We start from the raw sequence: 24549 nt of genomic DNA, 5'->3' as shown, positions 1-24549 counted from the left end.
TCTTTGTGGGGGAAAGACGGTTAGGTGAATTTTAGTTAATCAGTGAATTATATTCCTTTGAAAATTCAAGGAGTATTATACTCAGAAACAGGGCAGCACAGATGGGATCAGACAGGGATAATTTCCAGGGTATTTGAGAGCATGTGAAATCAGCAAAAATATGTGTCTGAGTGTGAGAGAGATGATTGAATGAGGTAAGGGAGCCCTGCAGGGCTTACAAATGTCTCTAGGACCTAAATATTTTCTTGGCAGCTCTGCTTAAAAGCAATAGTCAGAGAGTAATGCAGTTAACTGAAGATAGCATGCTGCTATGCTGCAACTATTCCAGTCAATACAGTAGATTAGATGTGGTGTTTCCATTCTCTCATAATAGACTTCTTATTGAGGCCAGTGAGCAGTGAGCCCGATTCCTTACTGAAAAGTTGCAATTATAATTGCACACAAAAATCCTACATTAAAAGAACATTATTAGAGTTGCAAAGTCAAGCACTCAAAAGTTAGGGGTGCCAGAATTAAGGTTGCTTATGCTTCATGGTACAATCTTTAATTAGAAGATAACTAGGGCCCTACCAAATTCACAGCCATGAAAAACGCATCACAGACCGTGAAATCTGATCTTTTATGTGCTTTTACCCTGTACTGTACAGATTTCACGGGGGAGACTAGCATTTCTCAGATTGGGGGTCCTGATGCAAAAGGGAATTGCAGGGGGGTCACAAGGTTATTTTAGCAGGGTCGCGGGATTGCCACCTTTACTTCTGTGCTGCCTGCAGAGCTTGGTGGCTGGAGAGCAGCAGCCATTGGCCAGGGACCCAGCTGTGAAGGCAGCATCCCACTAGCAGCAGCACAGAAGGTTGGCAATACCGTACAATGCCACCCTGACTTCTGCGCTGCTGCCTTCAGAGCTGGGCGGCTGGAGAGCGGCGGCTGCTGACTAAGGGCCCAGCTCTGCAGGCAGCAGTGCAGAAGTAAGGTTGGAAGTACCACACCATGCCATCCTTACCTCTGTGCTGCTGCTGGCGGCGGTTCTACCTTCAGATATTAATGGAGATAATAAATATTCTCAAAACAGTATTCTGCTGTAAGGTTGCAGAGGTCACAGTTTTCCTGGGAGTTTGGGTGGCTTGTTTAAGCCAGCCATATTAGCTACAAATAGTTGTATGGTGTGGCTACTTTTAGAGAGAGCTTTAATTAGCCAGTATTTCAAAATTCATAGATTCATAGATACTAAGGTCAGAAGGGACCATTATGATCATCTAGTCTGACCTCCTGCACAACACAGGCCACAGAATCTCACCCACCCACTCCTGCGATAAACCTCTCACCTATGTCTGAGCTATTGAAGTCCTCAAGTCGTGGTTTAAAGACTTCAAGGAGCAGAGAATCCTCCAGCAAGTGACCCGTGCCTCATGCTACAGAGGAAGGCGAAAAACCTCCAGGGCCTCTTCCAATCTGCCCTGGAGGAAAATTCCTTCCCAACCCCAAATATTGCTATCAGCTGAATCCTGAGCAGGTAGGCAAGATTCACCAGCCAGATACCCAGGAAAGAATTCTCTGTAGTAATTCAGATCCCACCCCATCTAACATCCCATCACAGGCCACTGGGCCTATTTACCATGAATATTTAAAGATCAATTAATTACCAAAATCATGTTATCCCATCATACCATCTCCTCCATAAACTTATCGAGTTTAATCTTAAAGCCAGATAGGTCTTTTGCTACCACTGCTTCCCTTGGAAGGCTATTTCAAAACTTCACTCCTCTGATGGTTAGAAACCTTCATCTAATTTCAAGTCTAAACTTCCCAATGACCAGTTTATATCCATTTGTTCTTGTGTCCACATTGGTACTGAGCTTAAATAATTCCTCTCCCTCTCCGGTATTTATCCCTCTGATATATGTATAGAGAGCAATCATATCTCCCCATAACCTTCTTTTAGTTAGGCTAAACAAGCCAAGCTCCTTGAGTCTCCTTTCAAAAATAGCTAAAAATGGTTAACTGAGAATATTCCTAGGCCATTTAAAAATGAATCCAGGGTGAGGTCAGTCCTCTGGCAACTAGTAAATTCTAGCTAGCTAGGGAGTAGAGCTGGATGAAATTTTTCAGACTAATAGTTTATTAGCCAAAAAATGCAGCATTGGGTTGACCAAAACTGTCTGTGAATTTGATATGACTATTTAAGTTTCAGCAAGAGAGGCTCACTGCAGAAGACCCTACAGCTCGGAGGTTTGGGCATTCAGCTTCAGCATAGAATCATAGAATATCAGAGTTGGAAGGGACCTCTGGAGGTCATCTAGTCCACCACCCTGCCCAGAGCAGGACCAATCCCCAACTAAATCATCCCAGCCAGGGCTTTGTCAAGCCTGACCTTAAAAACTTCTAAGGAAGGGGATTCCATCACCTCCCTAGATAACGCATTCCAGTATTTCACCACCCTCCTAGTGAAAAAGTTTTTCCTAATATCCAACCTAAATCTCCCCCACTGCAACTTGAGACCATTACTCCTTGTCCTGTCATCTGCTATCACTGAGAATAGTCTAGATCCATCCTCTTTGGATCCACCTTTCAGGTAGTTAAAAGCAGCTATCAAATCCCCCCTCATTCTTCTCTTCCATAGACTAAACAATCCCAGTTCCCTCAGCCTCTCCTCATAAGTCATGTGTTCCAGACCCCTAATCATTTTTGTTGCCCTTCGCTGGACTCTCTCCAATTTTTCCACATCCTTCTTGCAGTGTGGGGCCCAAAACTGGACACAGTACTCCAGATGAGGCCTCACCAATGTCGAATAGAGGGGGACGATCATTTCCCTCGATCTGCTGGCAATGCCCCTACTTATACATCCCAAAATGCCATTGGCCTTCTTGGCAACAAGGGCACACTGTTGACTCATATCCAGCTTCCCGTCTACTGTCACCCCTAGGTCCTTCTCTGCAGAACTGCTGCCTAGCCATTCGGTCCGTAGTCTGCAGCGGTGCATTGGATTCTTCTGTCCTAAGTGCAGGACTCTGCACTTGTCCTTGTTGAACCTCATCAGATTTCTTTTGGCCCAATCCTCCAATTTGTCTAGGTCCCTCTGTATCTTATCTCTACCCTCAAGCGTATCTACCACTCCTCCCAGTTTAGTGTCATCCGCAAACTTGCTGAGGGTGCAATCCACACCATCCTCCAGATCATTAATGAAGATATTGAACAAAACCGGCCCCAGGACCGACTCTTGGGGCACTCCGCTAGACACCGGCTGCCAACTAGACATCTAGCCATTGATCACTACCCATTGAGCCCAACAATCTAGCCAACTTTCTACCCACCTTGTAGTGCATTCATCCAGCCCATACTTCTTTAACTTGCTGACAAGAATACTGTGGGAGACAGTGTCAAAAGCTTTGCTAAAGTCAAGGAATAACACGTCCACTGCTTTCCCTTCATCCACAGAACCAGTTATCTCATCATAGAAGGCAATTAGATTAGGCAGGCATGACTTTCCCTTGGTGAATCCATGCTGACTGTTCCTGGTCACTTTCCTCTCCTCTAAGTGCTTCAGAATTGATTCCTTGAGGACCTGCTCCATGATTTTTCCAGGGACTGACGTGAGGCTGACTGGCCTGTAGTTTCCCAGATCCTCCTCCTTCCCTTTTTTAAAGATTGGCACTACATTAGCCTTTTTCCAGTCTTCTGGGACTTCCCCTGATCGCCATGAGTTTTCAAAGATAATGGCCAATGGCTCTGCAATCACATCCGCCAATTCCTTTAGCTCTCTTGGATGCAGTGCATCTGGCCCCATGGACTTGTGCATGTCCAGCTTTTCTAAACAGTCGCGAACCACTTCTTTCTTCACAGAGGGCTGGCCACCTCCTCCCCATGCTGTGCTGCCCAGTGCAGTAGTCTGGGAGCTGACCTTGTTCGTGAAGACAGAGGCAAAAAAAGCATTGAGTACATTAGCTTTTTCCACTTCCTCTGTTACTAGGTTGCCTTCCTCATTCAGTAAGGGGCCCACACTTTCCTTGGCTTTCTTCTTGTTGCCGACATACCTGAAGAAACCCTTCTTGTTACTCTTAACATCTCTCGCTAGCTGCAACTCCAGGTGTGATTTAGCCTTCCTGATTTCACTCCTACATGCCCGAGCAATATTTTTATACTCATCCCTGGTCATTTGTCCAATCTTCCACTTCTTGTAAGCCTCTTTTTTGTGTTTAAGATCAGCAAGGATTTTACTGTTAAGCCAAGCTGGTCGCCTGCCATATTTACTGTTCTTTCTACACATCGGGATGGTTTGTTCCTGTAACCACAATAAGGATTCTTTAAAATACAGCCAGCTCTCCTGGACTCCTTTCCCCCTCATGTTATTCTCCCAGGGGATCCTGCGCATCAGTTCCCTGAGGGAGTCAAAGTCTGCTTTTCTGAAGTCAAGGGTCTGTATTCTGCTGCTTTCCTTTCTTCCTTGTGTCAGGATCCTGAACTCAACCATCTCATGGTCACTGCCTCCCAGGTTCCCATCCGCTTTTGCTTCCCCTACTAATTCTTCCCGGTTTGTGAGCAGCAGGTCAAGAAGAGCTCCGCCCCGAGTTGGTTCCTCCAGCACTTGCACCAGGAAATTGTCCCCTACATTTTCCAAAAACTTCCTGGATTGTCTGTGCACCGCTGTATTGCTCTCTCAGCAGATATCAGGATGATTAAAGTCGCCCATGAGAACCAGGGTGTGCGATCTAGCATGGCAGACACAAGTTCAAATCCCTCCTCTTCATTAGGTGGAGGGTGAATTGAACTGGATCTCCCACATCTTGTGGGAGTGCTTGAATGATGGGGCTACAGGGCAGGCACCCTTTCTTTCTCCAGTGGCATGGTGAATGGCATTTCAACCCAAAACGTTTTTGTTTTGTTTCATCAAGAAAACAAAAAAAATTGTGATTTGGTTCAGTCCAAAATGAATTTTCTTCTTCAGCCAGTGGAAACATTCTTGCGCCCAGTTAGTGTGAAAGCAGCATCCGCTCAGTGCCAGCTATTTTGGCATTTTTTCCTCCAGATACATTGCAACACTATTGTGTTGTTACTTCCACTGGAACGTGCTCTCTCTGTATTGCTAGCAGAATTGCAACTGGTGCATTGTCTTCTGTGTCTCAGAGAAGATCATTCAAAGAGAACCTCTGGTCCCAGTTTTCTCCTCACTCCGAGTCTAAGAGGGGAGCAATTTCTCTTTGAGCACCTTCATGTGCACCTTCAAGGCTAATGTAGTGCCAATCTTTAAAAAAGGGAAGAAGGAAGATCCTGGGAACTACAGGCCAGTCAGCCTCACCTCAGTCCCTGGAAAAATCATGGAGCAGGTCCTCAAAGAATCAATCCTGAAGCACTTGCATGAGAGGAAAGTGATCAGGAACAGCCAGCATGGATTCACCAAGGGAAGGTCATGCCTGACTAATCTAATTGCCTTTTATGATGAGATTACTGGTTCTGTGGATGAAGGGAAAGCAGTGGATGTATTGTTTCTTGACTTTAGCAAAGCTTTTGACACGGTCTCCCATAGTATTCTTGTCAGCAAGTTAAGGAAGTATGGGCTGGATGAATGCACTATAAGGTGGGTAGAAAGCTGGCTAAATTGTCGGGCTCAACGGGTAGTGATCAATGGCTCCATGTCTAGTTGGCAGCCGGTATCAAGTGGAGTGCCCCAAGGGTCGGTCCTGGGGCCGGTTTTATTCAATATCTTCATAAATGATCTGGAGGATGGTGTGGATTGCACTCTCAGCAAATTTGCGGATGATACTAAACTGGGAGGAGTGGTAGATACGCTGGAGGGGAGGGATAGGATACAGAAGGACCTAGACCAATTGGAAGATTGGGCCAAAAGGAATCTGATGAGGTTCAATAAGGATAAGTGCAGGGTCCTGCACTTAGGACGGAAGAACCCAATGCACAGCTACAGACTAGGGACCGAATGGCTAGGCAGCAGTTCTGCGGAAAAGGACCTAGGGGTGACAGTGGACGAGAAGCTGGATATGAGTCAGTAGTGTTCCCTTGTTGCCAAGAAGGCCAATGGCATTTTGGGATGTATAAGTAGGGGCATAGCGAGCAGATCGAGGGACGTGATCGTTCCCCTCTATTCGACATTGGTGAGGCCTCATCTGGAGTACTGTGTCCAGTTTTGGGCCCCACACTTCAAGAAGGATGTGGGTAAATTGGAGAGAGTCCAGCGAAGGGCAACAAAAATGATTAGGGGACTGGAACACATGAGTTATGAGGAGAGGCTGAGGGAGCTGGGATTGTTTAGCCTGCAGAAGAGAAGAATGAGGGGGGATTTGATAGCTGCTTTCAACTACCTGAAAGGGGGTTCCAAAGAGGATGGCTCTAGACTGTTCTCAATGGTAGCAGATGACAGAACGAGGAGTAATGGTCTCAAGTTGCAGTGGGGGAGGTTTAGATTGGATATTAGGAAAAACTTTTTCACTAAGAGGGTGGTGAAACACTGGAATGCGTTACCTAGGGAGGTGGTAGAATCTCCTTCCTTAGAGGTTTTTAAGGTCAGGCTTTACAAAGCCCTGGCTGGGATGATTTAACTGGGAATTGGTCCTGCTTTGAGCAGCGGGTTCGGACTAGATGACCTTCTGGGGTCCCTTCCAACCCTGATATTCTATGATTCTATGATTCTATGTGTAAATTTCCCAGCTATAGACTCTTTAAACTTAGCTGTAGGCTCAAAAAATATCTTCAGAGGAATTGCTGGAGTGGATGCCCTGCTCAGCAAGCACTTAGTACCAACTAACAAGATCTCCGTTTTGTTTTGCTTAAATCATTGACTTCCATGAAAGTATATGATATCGACCACCTGATGTTTTAGCAACAATTAATGTAGATGTCATGGCTGGATAATTCAGTGGCAAGGTGAAATAAATCTGAGTATCATCTGAATAGCAGTGAAAACTCAAGTCACAATCCCTAATAGTTGCAGCTAGTGGCAATTTATAAATACAAAAGAGAAAAAGGACCTCCGATACATCCCTGAAAAACACTGCAGCACAAATCTTCAACTGACCCATAAGGTCTGTCACCAGATGATGTTTCAAATATGATTAAAACCAAGCCAAGGCCAACAAAAGACCCTGAACATGCCAACAGTATACAGTGAGTAACAGTGCCAAATATTGCCAAGAGGTCCAAAGAAACTAGAACAGAAAGAGACCTGGATTGGTTGCATTCAGTTGACTGTTGGGTGCCTTCCACACAAAAATCTTTGTATTATGGTGCAATCTGAAACCTGGGTGAGAGAAAGTTAGTAGTTGGCTTTGAATGACTCTTCAAGTATTTTAGATGGAAAGCACCAGATTTGAGAGTAGACTAAAGTTAGACATCTCCTCAGCTAGTGAAGTTGGCTTCTCCCACATAGGCCTTATTATTATAGCATGTTTAAAATGTGATGGAACAATTCAAAATTAAATGGATACATTCACAACCTTGTATTTTTAAATGTCCTCAAAGAAGGGAATAGGGGTGGAGGGAATCTCCACCCCTGTAGTCTGCAAACCCATTTGCACTGAACCATATGGGTAAATTGTGTCTTTGTAACAAGCCCATGTGTGCATTATCCCAAGAGCAGCCCAGGACACAGATTGTGATTCAGAGACCCTCTTTCTGGATTTGGGGGTGGAGGGGAAATTACTCTGTGCCAGCCACTATCTGGCGCAGCCTGCTGCCCCAGATTTGCCAGTACAGCTGTGCTAGCCAGTGCATTTATGGAGCAACAACTCCACCCAGTCCTGTCCACATGCACGGGAGGGAGGACACAGTGGGTCTCTGCAGACAATTGGGAGTGCCTTGCACCTCATCTCCTCTTCTGCACATGTCTGGCCATAATCTGGCCCATAGCAACCCTGCTTGGAAAAAATATGTTCTTGCAGAGTTCTAAGTATATGACTGTAGGAGTTTATATTTTTGGGGAGTTCTATGGCCTATGTTGTACTCAAGGTCACATTAGATTATGACAATGATCCCTTCTGGCCTTGGAATCTATGAATCAGTGAATCACATCAATGCTGGTACATCCTTACATGTTCTACAGCAGCCCAAATTTATTGCTCAAATATAGTAAACTTTTATTGTGTTGAAAAGTGAGTGTAATTAGGACCTTATGCCAAAAGGTAACTACAAAATGGCTTTAATGAAAATATATCAATAACCAAATATAGTCTACCAAATATTACTCAAGTGCAAATTATTCTGTGCCATGTCATGCAAGAAATTAATCTGTTTTCTTTATTTACAACAGATAATCAGGCTCCCAGTCCAACTGATGGAGTTTTGACTGTTGTATTTGTATTTAAATGTATTTCTAGGTATTAAATAACTGTGGATTTTTAACAAAGGGTCTACAGAAAGCCTCAGTGTGATTACAAACCAAGTTTTTAGTGTGACATCATGCTTGTGTTTTAGCCTGTAAGGTAATATATTAATATAATATAGCTCACTGTAATGAAGATACTTGCATCAGAATGCACAAAGGTAGTGAGACTGGGTCTGATAGCTCTATAGTTTCTAGTTATCTTAACAGAAGATTTGCAGATTGCAAAACTTGAATGCAAACAAAAATATTTACACTAGCTGCATTGGAAATTTGCTATTGCTTTTTCCATAATTAATTTGTCATTATTGCAGACATTTGAGTAAGAGCTTTCTCTCTTACAATCTAGCACTGCCTTCTACCTGTAGCTGCAGTGAAGTCTGCTGTGTAGGACACATACACTCTGCTCACACTCTACTCACAGGAAAGCTATTGTCAGGTCACAAATTTAGCATTATGTAATTTATGATTTCACTACAGGAGACCACAGTGGGAGAAGGGAATAACTCAGTAGTTATGAAAAGCAGACAAAAAGTAAATGACATTATGTTAGGCTAATGCATTTGGAAATGTTCCCAGGTGAAAAGGTCCCTCTTTTAGTCAGAAATTACATGCACTGTTCTGATATGAATTGAAAACACAGCCATTGTTCTTGGGCCAAATTCACCACTATACAAACCAGTGCAACTTTATTGATTTAACAGGCACTGTCTTACACTAGCAATGGATTTGGCCCTCTCTGAGGTTCTGATTTTGCCACTCTATGCTTAAACTACTGTATGGGAAACCAATGAGGCAGCAAGGTATATGCCCAGAGAAAGAAATGTCGGTGCCTAAGGAACTTCTACTGCAAAAACTTTATTTAGCTGTCTGTGCGGTTAGATGGCAGCTGAGTGGGAGTTTTGAATACTAACGATGCCTAAATCTGGGATTTAAGTGCCTAAAGTGTCAGTCAGGCCTCTAAGTCTCTTTTTGTCTCTAGAACTAAGTGCCTAAATCACTTTTGAAACTGAGACATAGGCTTCTACAGCACTAAGGCATTTTTGCAAATGTTTCCCTTAATCTTGTTCCTTGTGTTCCTAATGGACAGATATTCACATGACACAAATCACCATCACTGATCACCCTTTTAGCAGTGTCAGCCAGAAGAATGGAATGGCTGTGGAGACTGAACTAGCCTTTTGCCCCAAGACAAGGCTTTAGGAAGGAAACATTTGATGGGGTAGAACCTTCCCTCGTTCAAGCTGTACCTGATCTGTAAAGAGGTAGAGGACTTCAGTCTCCTGTACCATCAAACTGGCATCTTTTACCAACACTAAATTCTTTTAAAATATTTTATTAATTTAATGTTCTTAAAATTGGACCTGCAATTGATCAAGTACCAGAATGAAACTATACAAGGAATAGTCTGGGCTGTGCTTGTGCAGAGCTCTGTTTGCTGGAGACATTTGGAGGTGGGAGGAATGTAAGCTGAAATGGTCAAGAGGCTACGGCAATCACGTCACAGCTGCCCACTTCAGGATTACCTTAGTGGAACTTTCCACATTGACATGCCCTTGGCAGGTCCCTTTTATGGCTGACGACGCCCCCTTTCCAAGTACATCCTTTCCTTCCCATCTCTTGATGACTATCATTTCTATATGCAGTAACACAGCATTCCAGAACATTGCAAGATAGCCTGAATTGTCTTGTTGGCCATTTCTTTTACACTTCAGATGTAAGTTAGTAACCTACACCATGTTTTAGCTACTGAAGGATTTGGCATATGATATTTTATTACCTTAGGGACTGATCATGCTTCCATTGAACTTAGTAGCAAAAGTCCCTTTGTCTTCAATATTGGGAGCAAAATTGGGGTCTGTATCTTGCTTTTCAGAACCATAGTAATTTCTAGGGCATGTCTCCTCTAGGAAATCTTATTGTATGTTAAGTAGTCTAATTAGTTGACATGATGGTGGCAGATTATCGTAGATAAGGTAAATTATGGTCAGCTCCTCTCAGTCATGAATTCCTACCGAAGGCAAACCTGAAGACGCAAGAAACAAGCTTTTAAACCAGGGAGATGGGTTTGTCCATTCCCATTTTACACCAGGCTTTCTGGCATAGCAGACAGTTGTCAAGAATGTTAGGAAAAGCCAGTGTGTTGAAGGATGGGGATAGTTGTGTGTGTCTCAGTTTAGGACAACTGTACCTGTATTCCCCCCTTGTATGGTCCACCAAGGACACCCATTCTTAGGTTTCTGACTCCCCAGCCATTGCCTCTCTTGGAAAACATGTCTCTCTTCCTCTTCACTGGATTATTTCCAGGCTGCAAAGCCTCCTGCCTACACTGTGAATTCCCCAGCAAAGTCAGACTGCATAAGCCTGCCAGCTTTACTTTTTTTCTCAGAGATGGTAAACAGTGTAGTTGCCCACAGTTAAGCAACCACACTTTTAGCACTTTCTAAGCAAGCGCATTTATTCTTGAGGTAAAAGTATTACAGAGAAAACATGTTTAAAGCAATGAAAGAACCAACACCAGAAATCACCCCCCTGACTCCAAAAAGGGCTCTGGCCAGTGAATAGTCCTTCATATCCCACCCAGGGGTTTTCCTGTGCTTAATAGTCCATCACTCCTTTTGCTCAGAACATGAACACTCACAAATCCGTGAGTTACTTCTTTATACAGTTTTGAGGTCTTTGATCTATCCCCATGTAACAGGTGATCTATAGACAAAAGGTCTTGCAAAGGTTAAAAGACTGAGTTCTTGCTTAATTGGAGTAGGTGCATTTGCTTTCCCCTCCACCTAGAGATTTCCTGGGAAAAAGTTAAATAACTCTTGTGTCAGCCCATTGTTTAAAAGAATCCATTTGAGCACATAACGTTTCCAAAGACATGAGTCATGTCTCCTAAACAAGTTACATACAATCCCAGAACAATACATAAACATTTTCATTTTAATAGAGTGAGCTCATAAGATACTTAAACTTATTTAACGTAAGAGCAGAAGAGCTGCCCTACTGGGTCAGACCATGGTCCAACTTGCCCAGTATTCTGTCTCTAACAGTGCTTGAGGAGAAGTGTACAGAACAGGGAGTGATCCACCTCTGGTTTACACTTCTAGCTTCTAGTAGTCAGAGGTTTAGGGATGTTCCAATGATGGGGTTGAATCCCTGACAGTTTTGACTAATAGCAATTGATAGATCTATCCTACCTCAACTTACTCAGTTCTTTTTTGAGCTCAGTTATACTTTTGGCCATCACTACATCCCATAGCAATGAGTTCCACAGGTTAGTTGTCCATTGTGTGAAAAACTACTTCCTCTTGTTTGTATTTAACTTGCTGCCTATTAATTTCATTGGGTGACCCCTGATTTTTGTATTGTGCGAAAAGGTAAATACACTTCTCTATTCACTTTTTCCGCACCATTCATGATTTTATAGACCTCTGTCATATCCCCTCTCAGTCATCTCTATTCTAAGATGAACAGCCCTAATCTTTTTCATTTCTCCTAGTATGGAAGCCATTCCATACCATTGACCATCTGTGGCAGGGCACTCCAGGGGAAGCCCTAATAAGCTCCTGCCACTCCAGGTCCAATCGGGGGAAATGGGTTGGGGCTGGGCCACTGGCTAGGACTGGCCTGGAAACTAGCCACACCTGCCAGCCTTGTTAACCGGGGCAAAAAGCTTGGGCGTGAGTCCGAGGAGGGGGGGGCGGAGACCAGGAGGGGAGAGTAGGCTCAGGAGGAGCCAGGAGCCTGCTCCCCTGTTGCCACAGAGGCCTGTGCTAGGCCAAATCTAGAAATAATCTGTAAATAGTTGGAGCTTGGTGGTGGGGACCGGACACAGGAATAAAGAGCACGGGTGTTGCACCAGCTTGCAGTGGTCCTGACTCATCGGGGAGCGGGGCCAGGAGGCTGAACCCAGCGGGGCACGGTGAGCACCCCTGTTACACCATCCTTGTTGCCCTTCTCTGAAACTTTTCAAGTTCCACTATAGCCTTTTTGAGGTGGGGTGACCAGAACTGTACACAATATTCCAGGTGTGGATGCACCATGGATTTATGTAGTGGTATTACGATATTTTCTGTCTAATTTTCTCTCCCTTTCCTGATAGTTCTAACATACTGTTAGCCTTTTTGATTGCTGCTGTGCATTGAGCAGATGTTTTCAGAAAACTATCCACGGTGACTCCATGATCTGTTTCTTGGGTAGTAACAGCTAATTTAGACCACATCATTTTACAAGTATAGCTGAGATTATGTTTTACAATGTGCATTACTTAGTGTTTATCAACATTGAATTTCATCTACCATTTTGTTGCCCAGGCACCCAGCTGCTCCCCGTAGCTCCCATTGTCCGGGAACAATGAACCACGGACACTGGGAGCTGTGGGTGGCCGTGCAAATGTAAACAAACTGGCGGCCCGCCAGCAGTTTACCCTGACGGTCCTCAGGTTGCCCACCACTGATGAAAACTGACCATTTATTCCTACTTGTTGTTTCCTATCTTTCAACCAGATACTGATCCATGGGAAAACCTTCCCTCTTATCCCATGGCTACTTAGGGCACATTTACACTTACAACGCTGCATCGGCGCTGCTGCACCACCTTCCTGAGAGGAAGTAGCTATGTCAGTGGGAAAAGCTCTCCTGCCAAAATAGCGCTGTCTACATGGGGTGTTAGGCTGGGATAAGTACGTTCCTCAGGGATATGGATTTTTCACACCCCTGAGCAATGCAGTTATACCGATATAGGTCTGTATTGTAGACCAGACCTTAGTTTCCATAAGAGCCTTTGAGGAGGGACTTTATCAAAGACATTCTGAAAATCCAAGTACAGTATATTCACTGGATCACCCTTATCCACATGGCTTGTTGACTCCCTCAAATAATTATCATAGATCGGTGAGGCATGACATCCCTTTACAAAAGCTGTGTTGACTCTTGCCCAGCAACTTGTGTTTTTCTTTGCGTACAATGATTCTATTCTTTACAATCATTTATATCAATTTGCCTGGTACAATAGACTCACCAGCCTGTAATTGCCAAAATCTCCTCTGGGGTCCTGTTTAAAACTCGATGTTACATTAGCTACCTTTCAGTCATCTGGTACAGAGACTAATTTCAGTGACAGGTTACTACAGTTCTGTAATTTCATTTCTTAGTCCCTTCAGAACTCCTGGTGAATACCATCTGATCCTGGTTACTTACTACTGTTTAACTTACCCATTTGTTCTAAAACCTCTTCTACTGACCCATCAATTTGGGACAGTACTTAAGATTTGTCACCCCAAGAGAATAGCTGTGATGTGGGTATCTCTCCCATATCCTCTGCAGTGAAGACTGATGCAAAGAATTCATTTAGCTTCTCTGCATTGGTCTTGGTCTTGTCTTTCTTGAGTGCTCCTAGAACACCACTGTTGTCTAGTGGTCCCACTGCCTGTTTGGCAGGCTTCTTATTGACAGTTTTTTCATCTTTAGCTAGTTGCTTCTCACATTTTTTCTTGGGCTGCCATATTATACTTCTACATTTTACTTGCCAGAGTTTGTACTCCATCCTATTTTCTTGATTAGAATTTGACTTCCAAATTTTAAAGGATGCCTTTTTGCCTCTAACAGCCTCCACTACTTAGCTGGTTAGTCATGGTGGTATTTTTTTGGTTCTCCAACTGTCTTTTTTGATTTGGGGATATATTTAGTCTGAATCTCTATTATGGTGTTTTTAAGTGGCCTCCATGCTGCTGGCAGGCATTTTACCCTTGCGACTGCTATTTTTATTTTCTGTCTAACTAGCATCTTCATTCTTGTGTAGTTCCCCTTTTTAAAGTTAAATGTCACTGTGATGGAGTTTTGGGGTTTTTTTGGTATTTCCCCCTCTACAAGGATGCTAAATTTCATTACATTATGGTCACTATTACAGAGCAGTTCAGCTCCGCTTAGGACTAAATCAAGCATTGCTTTTCCCCTTGTGGGTTTCAGGACTAGCTGCTCCAAGAAGCAGTCGTTTATGGTATCTAGAAATGTTATCTCTGCGTCATGCCTTGAGGTGACATTTACCCACTCAATAGAGGATAGTTGAAGTCACATATTATTACTGAGTTTTTTGGTTTTGTACCCTCTCTAACCTCCCTTAGATCCCTTAGTATTTCATAGTCACTTTCATTATCCTGGTCAGGTGGCCAGTGTATATTCCTACTGCTATACTCTTAACATTCAGTAAGGTTTGTCCAGGATATTGCAGGAAATTGCCAAACCTGTTACACTTTGTATCTATTTTAGGTACTTATATGGACCTTCTTTTCTTTAGTATCTGAGTGCTTCACAGTCTTGAATGTATTTATCCTCACAACACCCCTATGAGGTAGGGAAGTACTATTATCCCCCCTTCACAGATAGGGAACTGAGGCCCTGATAGTCAAAGGGCTTGTCTACAGTTGAAAGGAGGGTTCCCTCATCACAGGAGGTAATCCACCTCCTTGAGAGGTGGTAGCTAGGTTGACAGAAGAATTCTTCAGTCTATACAGGGACATAGGTGGGTTTAACTATGCTGTTCAGAGGTGTGGATTTTTCAGACCCCTGAGTGACATAGTTATGCCGACCTAATTTTCTAGTGTAGGCAAAGCCGAAGTGACTTGCCCAAAGTCACACAGAAAACCTGTGGTAGAGCACATTTGAACTCAGCTCTCTTGAGTTCTAGGCTGGTACCCTAACCACTGGGCCACACTTTCTGTCTGAGGCCTGAGACCTTTGTACTTCGGAACAACCTACCCTCACCTCCCTTTGATCAAATTGTCTTTTTTTTAATTAATAACTTCTGTGGTACCTTCATGCCAGGAATCTGCCATCACCAAAGCTGAGAATGGTATTGAGAGTACTGGTAATATACCGCCAAGAATCATTAGATCGATCCTGCTACACTGTTTGTGACTAGACAACATAGCATGATAGGCCTGGTAGCACTGGTAAAGCATTACCAGTACTCCCAACACGATTAAAAACTAGTGGAAGGAAGCTCCAGAAAGAACTGACATCTTTAAGTGGTTTTGATCGTTCTTTGGTACTGGGGTAGAAGCAGGAGTAGATAAGGAGAAAAGGAGAAGAGGATGACAGAAAAAAGAAAGAGGAAAGAGTTTGCAGCATCTCGGAGCTTTCTAATATTCTCAGGTCTGAGAAATACACATGGTGGTCCCTGGGCATTAAATATTCTTGACTGTTTCTTTTTTTTTCCCCCTTTCAGTCTGTGTCCGATTCTTCCCTTGCTGTTCAGTGGACACCACAACATTTGCAGGCAAAATTTGGTGGAGGCTGAGGAAAACCTGCTACAGAATAGTTGAGCACAACTGGTTCGAAACTTTCATCATATTCATGATCCTGCTAAGCAGCGGCACACTGGTAAATTTAGCATAATCTCTCATTAGGTTTAAAGTGTATGTGTATCTAAAGGAAGGAGATGATGGGCTAGTTACATTCCACTTCAGGAAAACTCACCCTTTGCTGCTTATTTCCCTAAAGATGGTTAGTTTGGGAATAAAACTTGTCTTATCCCTTGGTAAATTCACTGTCTTGTCTCAACATTTTACAAAGATATTAACTAAAAACTTAAGGCCAGACCCTTCCACTCTTCCTCCCATGCAGTAGTACTTTACTCCATGAGTAGTCCAATGGCAGCCAAACACCACATGAGTTAGGGGAGCTCAGAGATGGAGCAGTAATTGTGAAGATTGTCTTCCTCACGTGTCGGTTTCTTGAGGACCGGACTGTTGCATTCCGAAGGAATGTTGGGAGGTTGCCCTTTGCTGCCTTTCACTAGCTCAGAGGGACATGAATCTCTTTCTTAATGCGTGACCCAAATGTTCCTTAGAGTACGGGGTTCAGAAGCAGTCCAGGAAGGTCGGGCCCACCCTCCCTTTCTCTTATGCTGGCGGGGAAAGGGAGAGATCTGAAAATATTTTTTCTGTTGTAAAATGGGATTACCGTATGGAAAGGATTGAGAACTACACCTTTATTCCTTCCATACATGTGATATTACCAAACTCAATCAATTCTGGCTGGATGATTATTGCCCTGAGTTCTACTTTGGGATCCTCTGCCACAGAGGTTTCACCCCATACTCAAATTATCTTTTATGCAAAGTAGGATGAGAATCTTTGGCTGTTCTGAATGCTAGCATTCGACTTTTGGCTTATGTGTATTGGGCTGATGAACCGGTTTGCTACTGTATCTGGAACAATGATACAGCCTCTGTATACACGGACTGGGTTTGGAATTGATTACTGTACCATTCATTCATCCCCAATTTTTCTTTCCCTTTTGTGTTCCCCACAATCCACGTTCAGGTAAAAAAAGATCAGCACATTTGCAATTGTTCATTTAGGCCCTGATCCTGCAAGCACTTCTGCACATGGGTGACTTTACTCCTATGAGGAACACTACTGAAGTCAACGGGACTCCTTGCAGATGTAAAGTTAAGCATACACAGATGTCTTTGCAGGATGGGGGCCTTATTTTGTTATTTAGAAACAACGTGCTAAAAGCTCTCCATTGCTAAACCAGTTCAAACACAAGAGAATATTGTAAATTTAGAATATAAAATATCAGTGTCCTACTGCTTAATATCTGGTTAATTTAAAAATATTTTCTCAGGGAAAAAAAGTTAAATTATGAGCAAAACCCTATGTGTTTATTTTATTTTTGCCATGCCTATTATTTCATATCTTCAATAGATGTTGAATGGGGTAGTAATAGTTTGCACTAGCTCTGTGCAGCATAGCGCTTTTTCCTTGGATCTCAAAACATTTTACAAATGTTAACTAAACCAATCAACAGGCCTGGGAAAGAAGTATTATTATCCCCAATGTACAGATATGTAAACTAGAAATAAGGGTTAACTAGCTTAGCCAAGGTCACATAGCCAGTCAGTGATAGGGTAAGGAATAGAACGAGAAATCACCCTAATTACCTGTCCCCTGCTCTATGCTCTATTCCTTAAAAAACATGGTCTCCTAGAGTGAAGGGGCCATATGATAATGCATTGATAACACTGGTTAATGGTTTTGGAATGTTTTGTAATAAATTAACCCCCTAACAAGCTATTAATACTCAAAAAGCCTGTGTGGAGTTTATTTGAGAAGCCCCTTGAAGAAGAAGGAAACCGAGGCAGGGCACCTCAGGCCACGAGGGCATGCATGGGAGGCAGTCACTCAGTTACAAAGATTTTCAAAAGTGCATAAGGGATTTAGAAGCACAACTCCTGTTGCCACATCAATGCTTTTGAAAATCTCCCCCAAAATCAATTTGCTGTATAAAAATAAAGGGAAATGAATACAGCCTTCATGCCTAGGATTTCCTTCTATTTAACAGTCGGGTTATCCAGAAAAGATACCTGCATTATGTAAATCCTAATATTTCTGCTTGGCTACCAAGATACAGTTTTAAGTGCATCTTCATCAAGAAGAATTGCCTACAGGAAAACAGATAGTTACTCATTACATTTAAAAATACAAAATATACATTTACTATGGCTTCTGGTATAAGTGACATCAAATCAAACAATACTGTAGACTTGCACTATAATATGAACATTTTCCACTGCAGTACTGCAGAGCAGTTGTAAAGCAATGCTTTGTACTTCCAGGCATTTGAAGATATTTACCTTGAAGAGAGAAAAAACATTAAAACCATGTTGGAATATGCTGACAAAATTTTCACTTACATCTTTGTCCTGGAGATGCTTCTGAAATGGGTGGCTTACGGCTTCAAGAAATATTTCACCAATGCCTGGTGTTGGCTTGACTTTCTAATTGTAGATGTAAGTATCACTTCTGAAATATTATGTTCGTTCTGTTGATTATGCACCATGCAGGAATGTAGATGAAGTTAGATGACATTCAAATTCATAGTGATGACTTAAGATGTTTACAAGCTGTTATGACTAACTGCTCCTTTCAATGTGAAACAATCAGCAGAAGTACTTATGTGAATTCATTTGCCATGGAGAAATCTCAGTGTAGCATAATAGCAAACATATTACTACATTTCCCTTTCTACTTTATTGGCATAAATAAAATGACCTTCATCTGTTAATGTTAACCAGGCTCCCTCTCTGTCCTGTTAGGTCTGCCAGTACTTGCACTTGTAAAATGACAGGCATCGTTCTGAGGGTAAGAAACAATCTTACATGAACCTAGATGTAAAATGCAAGGCTTGGTATGTCATTGAGCATCCTCTGGCAACCAGGGTGCCAAAATGAAAAGCAGCTTTGTATCATTACGCAGAGGTGTTACTGTGCTAATTTAAGTCACACTTCATTTTCAGTCATAAGAACTCACTCTGTCTCTTAGCATTTCCTATCTCATTCCACACTCCAGGCTCGCACCAGGTCTGGTTACCTCTGACTGTGCGGCACATGACCTCAGCCCACTAGGCTTTCAGCAGATTAGAGAAGCTATCCCCTGGCATGGTTTCCTAGGGAGGCTGCCAGAGGTACATAACAACATGTCCAGTACCATCTCCCAAGTATTTACCAGTGAAGGAGTCCAGGAGATGAAGGCATGAAAAGTTTTTTAGGACTGAAAGTGGCTTCTCCAGTTCAAAGTCTTACAAAAGCATCTGATTCCCTCATGCCTTCAGATATTGAAATTTGCCATTCTTAGTTTTCCTGACAGGGAAATCCTTAAAACTAGACAGCAAGGCCGAATAAAGGCAAGCCCACGCTACAAGAATGATAGATCCAGATTTTTACCCTTTCTTCCCGCCAAGTTCAGGGTCTTTGGGTGCTGGTACAGATAAGGACCAGCTGCAAACCATGTAGATCCCAAAGTACCAGAGTGCTTGGATGTGGGCTTTGAGCCCATATCTGGCAGCTGATGAACATGGGTGGTGAATTCACTAAAGACTAAATACACTGGGCCAAGGCTTCTGTTTTTTTACAGATGTGCAGGAATTTTTAATTAGATTGTATCAAAAATGGGTTAATTGTCACAATTATCTCCTTGGCGCTTTTACTAGCTTGACATATTTGAGTCTAAGGCTGATGAAGCTCTACACACATGTCATTTATTTACTTTTAACAAATGCTGTTTTTCCATTTTACACCAGAACCTTGTGTCTAGGGATAGCTGTAATTTCTTTGACTCCAATCCAAGAAAGCACTTCATTGGGCTACTCACATGTTTAATGTTATGAAGGTGCTTACATGCATTGCTTGATCAGGGCTTCCCAAGAGCTTTAATAAATTTCATCAAGTTCATTAAATTATACCTCTCTCTCTTCCTCCTATATATTCTGAGAAACCTCTTAAAGAGAATGCATTTATTTTTCACAGAATAGCTTCAATGACAGAGCAAGGCATGGTTTAATGGTTTGACCACAAGATTAGTTTGACCACCAACTCCTGAGTTATAATCCTGAGAATGGCTCCCATCTGTGGATTTGGTCAAGTCACATAACATTTCTGCCTTGGTTTTGCCATCTGCGGAATGGGGATAACAGAAATTACCTATAATTCTTCATGGGCATTCAGAGGTTTAATTACAGAAGTCAATATTTGTAAAGTGCTTTGGAAAATAGGAAGTACCACATGAGTGCTGAGTATTATCACTACTATAAACACAGGGTCTTAGTAAGAAGAATTTCAATTTGCACACTGAATGCATTGGAACAATTTGGAGCTTTAATGCAGCTTCATTATAAACAGTTTCAAGTGAGTTTCACAGTTGTTATAAATATATACTTACTATAGTGTTACATGTGTAGCATTTAATTAATGCCAAAGGGAGTAAAACTGAGTGCCCAAGTCAAAATTCTGTCCTCCATGTGTAAACCTCTCATTTAATAAGAGTTACTTGTGAATCCAAAGTCAGCATCTGACCTAGAAAGTCTATGTACAGATCTCCCTTTGAATAATGGGGTTTGTACATATAACAGTATGTCACACTGAACAGTTACTCTCAAGTCTTTCTGGTGATATAGACATTTTGGTGTCTTAAAATATATTTTAAGTTTTGCTTTTGCAAATCCATTTAGTTAACCAAAAATTGCCTCTTACTTGAGACAGTCAAGTTACTTAACTGACCCAAGGAAGTCACTTGTCTATAGAGTTCCCAGTTGGCAGCTTGTCCTCTTACCTCTTTCTGATCCCCAACTCATTTTCCAATGATGTTTATGACAGTCCTGCACTATTTTTTTGAAGGTTTTAACAAGATGCTCCTCTCCAACCTATATTGTTTACCCTCGCTGTATGACTCTGATTTTCCTATGCAATTTTTTCCTTTTAATTTTAATTTCTTCTGTCCTTTGAGAACCAAATCTACTGCCACTGAACTGAATTGGGGACTGAAAGGATGAATTAACTGTTCCAAAGAAATAGATGAGCCATTTGTCTGACTTTCTCAGTTGTACTTGTTATTCAGAATTAATCACTTAATTCTTGATTTCCCAATTGCTCATAAGCAGTTTATTGTTAATATTCAAAATTCAAGCTGTGCTGGCTGATTTTTTCATTGGAGATGTCAGTCACATGGTATCATCTGTGTTTTCTGGTTGTACTAATGTAACTCTTACAATCAATTTTCCAATACTTACACAACCAGTTCAGAATTTTCTTTCAGCAAATATTCACTGATATTCATTTAAAATTCTATTTCTACAAACATTTCTGCTAGGAAATTAGCTCACTAGAATCTAAATATAAGAACAAAAAGGGGATGTATATCATGTCCCATTCATTATTTAAGCAAATATTTGTGGAATGTTTTTGAGGTACTTATTCAGCTCTGTGACAGACCTTTGACACTGATTTGTGCCCGTGGAAGAGCAATGACTGTCTCATAATTATGGATTAGTAATTTTGGATCTAGATTCTGGATATCAAAGCCTGGACACCAAAAATTCTACATTAATCCATATACTTGAGGCTATTTTTGCCAGATATAGAATCCTGAAGGGTGATCTCTGATAATGGGCCTCAAAACATCTCAAAGGAGTGTGCCAATTTAACAAATAAAAAAATTAAAAAGGGTTTTAAAACACATTGCAATACAATAAGACCATGTTAACAGCATAGCAACAGATTTGTTGGGGAAAATGACCAAAAAGCACACTCAGTAGGACTGATGGGAAGGAACTTTCCAGGAGTCTACTTAAATACTGGATACACCTACGTCGTTTGCAAGTGTTCTACTAAAGACAAATCTAATGCAGTCAATTTACAGTGAACATGGATTTCTGTGTGCAGATGCTGCAGGATGATGGCCAGTGTAAACTCACAGTTGTTCTCAACTAGGAATATATTCAGAGATTGTAAAAGGTCTGAAGCTTGAATAGGTGTGAATATCATTTTCATTTGCACCAGTTAGAAACAGTGTTAATGCGCAATTACCCTTGTTCGGATGTATATACATACACTCACACAAAGAATAGCCATTTATACAAACAAAAACTTAGAATCATAGAACAGTAGGAATGGAAGGGACCTCAAGAGATCATCTAGTCCAGCATCCCTTACTGAGGCTGGAGCACATACACCTAGACCATCCTTGACAACTGGTTGTCTAACATGTTCTTAAAAACCTCCAATGATAGGGATTCTGCAATTTCCCTTTGAAGCCTGTTCCAATGCTTAACTATCTTTATAATTAGAAAGTTTTTTTTAATATCTAACCTAAATCTCCAGTGCTGCAGATTAAGCCCATTACTTCTTGTCCTACCTTCAGTGGATGTGGAGAACAGCTGATCAATGTCCTCTTTATAACAGCCCTTAATAAATATATTTGACGGCTATCAGGTCCCTCCTCAGTCTTCTTTTCCCAAGATTAAACATTCCCAGTCTTTTTAACCTTTCCTCATAGGTCAGGTTTTCTACACCTTGTATCCTTTTTCTTGCTCTCCTCTGCACTCATTCCAGTTTGTCCATATCTTTCTTAAAGTGTGGCACCCAGAACTGGACACAGTACTCCAGCAGAGGCCTCACCACTGCAGAGTAGAGCAGACAGTTACCTCCAAGACGTATGACATATGACACTCCTATTAATACATCAGAGAATAGCCTTTTTTTGCAACTTCATCACATTGCTGGCTCACATTCAATTTGTGATTCCCTATAACCCCCAGATCCTTTTCAGCAGTACTACTGCATAGCCAGTTATTACCCATTTTGTAGATGTTCATTTGATTTCTTTTCTTCCCAAGTGTAGTACTTTGCACTTGCCTTCATTGAATTCCATTTTGTTGATTTCAAACCAATTCTCCAATTTGTCAAGGTCATTTTGAATTCTAATCCTCTCCTCGAAAGTGCTAGCAACCCCTCCCAGGGTGATATCATCCACAAGTTTTAAAACCATATGTTCCACTCTATTATGCAAGTCATTAAAACTGGACACAGGACAAACTCCTGCAGGACCCCACTGGATATATCCTCCCAGTTTGACAGCAAACCATTGATAACTACTCTTTAAGTATGGTCTTTCAACCAGATGTGCGTCCACCATATAGTAATTGCATCTTGACCACATTTTCCTAGTGTTCTTATAGGAATGTCATGTGGGACTGTGTCAAAAGCCTTAATGAAATCAAGAAATGTGACATCCACTCGGCCAGTAACCCTATCAAAAGAAAGAAATTAGATTGGTTTGGCATGACTTGTTTTCAACAAATCCATGTTTGCTATTACTTATAACTCTTTTATCCTCTAGGCTTTTACAAATTGATTAATAATTTGTTCCAGCATCTTTCCAGGTATAGAAGTTAGGTACTATATTTGTCCTTCTCCAGGCCTCTGGGACCTCACCCATCCTCCATGAATTATCAAAGATAATATCAGATAGTTCCTTAAGTACTCTAGGATATATTACATCAGGCCCTGCTGATTTGAGTACATCTAATTTATCGAAATATTCTTGTTCAAACATAGCAGATTAATAAAGGAGCATGAACATGGCCAAAGCTAGGAACTGTGTGGAATTCAAATAAACGTTTGTGAATGGTTTTTTTGAGGGTGTTTGCCCAGCTCTGTATGTAGGCATCCAGAAACAGCTGAAGATACAACAAAACCCAATGCTGTGAATTTTTACTGGAGCAGGTATACTCCATCAACCATGTATGTTTTTGTAGTGCTTGATGTTCCTTTCAGTTGTTTTCACCAATCTAGTAACATTATCTCAGTCTTACCTAGTTTGAGTTTCAGCCAGCTAGCTCTAATCCATAATCCAAGTTTTATTGACACTGCATATGCCATTCCATTCCACTAGCAGATTCACACAAAAAAATGACAGTCTAGAGACTGGTGTCATTCAAATACTTAGGGAACTTCAATCAATAACTTCCTCACTAATGAGACCCCAATGGATCTATGCACACATTGTACAAGGAGGGAACAGAACAGTACCCTAGAGAACCTTTCATGAGAGACTTTTTGGAAAAGATGAATAATTGCCCTAATCTATCTCTGGGAATGCCCAAAAAAAAAGAAATAGTCACTTTTTCAACTTCTGTAAACATCTGCAGTGCACTCAACAAATCCACATAGTCAATGGTATCTATCTGTGTCAGCTTATTATATCAGCACAAGCAAATAATCTTCATCCATCTCCAGAAGATCATCAACCAGTCATCACCAATGCAGCTTCTGTAATATCATCATCATCATCCTGGCAAATCCCAAAAGACATGGTCTCCTTGCAGATTGAGAACCACCTAGATCTCTAGCTAGGTCATTAAGGTGGTCTGGCTGGATATTCAGTTTATGTCCATAACTGGCAATCTTAACACACCACCGAAGATTTTGGCACCCACATGATCACCAGCTCTGTGGCGGCAATCATTGTGGAATTTGCTGGTTTTCCATTCTAATAATATATCCATACCAAGAAAGCCACCAAAACCAAACATGCTGATGGAGGCAATTGCTGGGTTTGGCTTTAAATATCCTCATTTCTGATCTTGTCCTGCCACTTGATATGGAGCAGCTGATGGAGATAACAAGAATCGAAAACATCAGTACGATGTTCTTCTGCTTTCATCAGTGCCCACAGTTAACTTCTGTGTAATAGAGTTGGTATAACTGCCGTTCTATAGATTTGCAGCTTTGTAGCAAGCTTGATGTTGCAACATCCCCATAAAGGCTGCTGAAGTACGGTCTGTGTCACTGCCCATACATCTGATGGTTGCCACCTGCTCGATGTCTGGCCCAGACAGGGTAATACTGATCTGGTTGTAACCTAGAGGTTGCTTGATGGTAATGAC

At 41.8% G+C, this 24549-nt stretch overlaps 1 protein-coding gene across 5 annotated transcripts in view; it reads left to right on the top strand.

Moving 5' to 3' along the window:
• Positions 1 to 24549, top strand: part of LOC140907820 (sodium channel protein type 5 subunit alpha) — a 268854-nt gene that overhangs the window by 187707 nt on the left and 56598 nt on the right. For all 5 annotated transcript variants that reach the window (XM_073334664.2, XM_073334662.2, XM_073334665.2 and 2 more), the window contains 2 exons: positions 15548 to 15702; positions 17945 to 18118. In XM_073334664.2, the coding sequence (XP_073190765.2) occupies positions 15548 to 15702; positions 17945 to 18118 (329 nt within the window). The remainder of the gene's footprint in view (positions 1 to 15547; positions 15703 to 17944; positions 18119 to 24549) is intronic.

Source organism: Lepidochelys kempii, chromosome 2 (genome assembly GCF_965140285.1).
Source record: "Lepidochelys kempii isolate rLepKem1 chromosome 2, rLepKem1.hap1, whole genome shotgun sequence".
Classification (NCBI taxonomy): domain Eukaryota; kingdom Metazoa; phylum Chordata; order Testudines; family Cheloniidae; genus Lepidochelys; species Lepidochelys kempii.
Note: the sequence above shows the minus strand (reverse complement) of the source record. Positions and strands in the feature narration are given on the sequence as shown.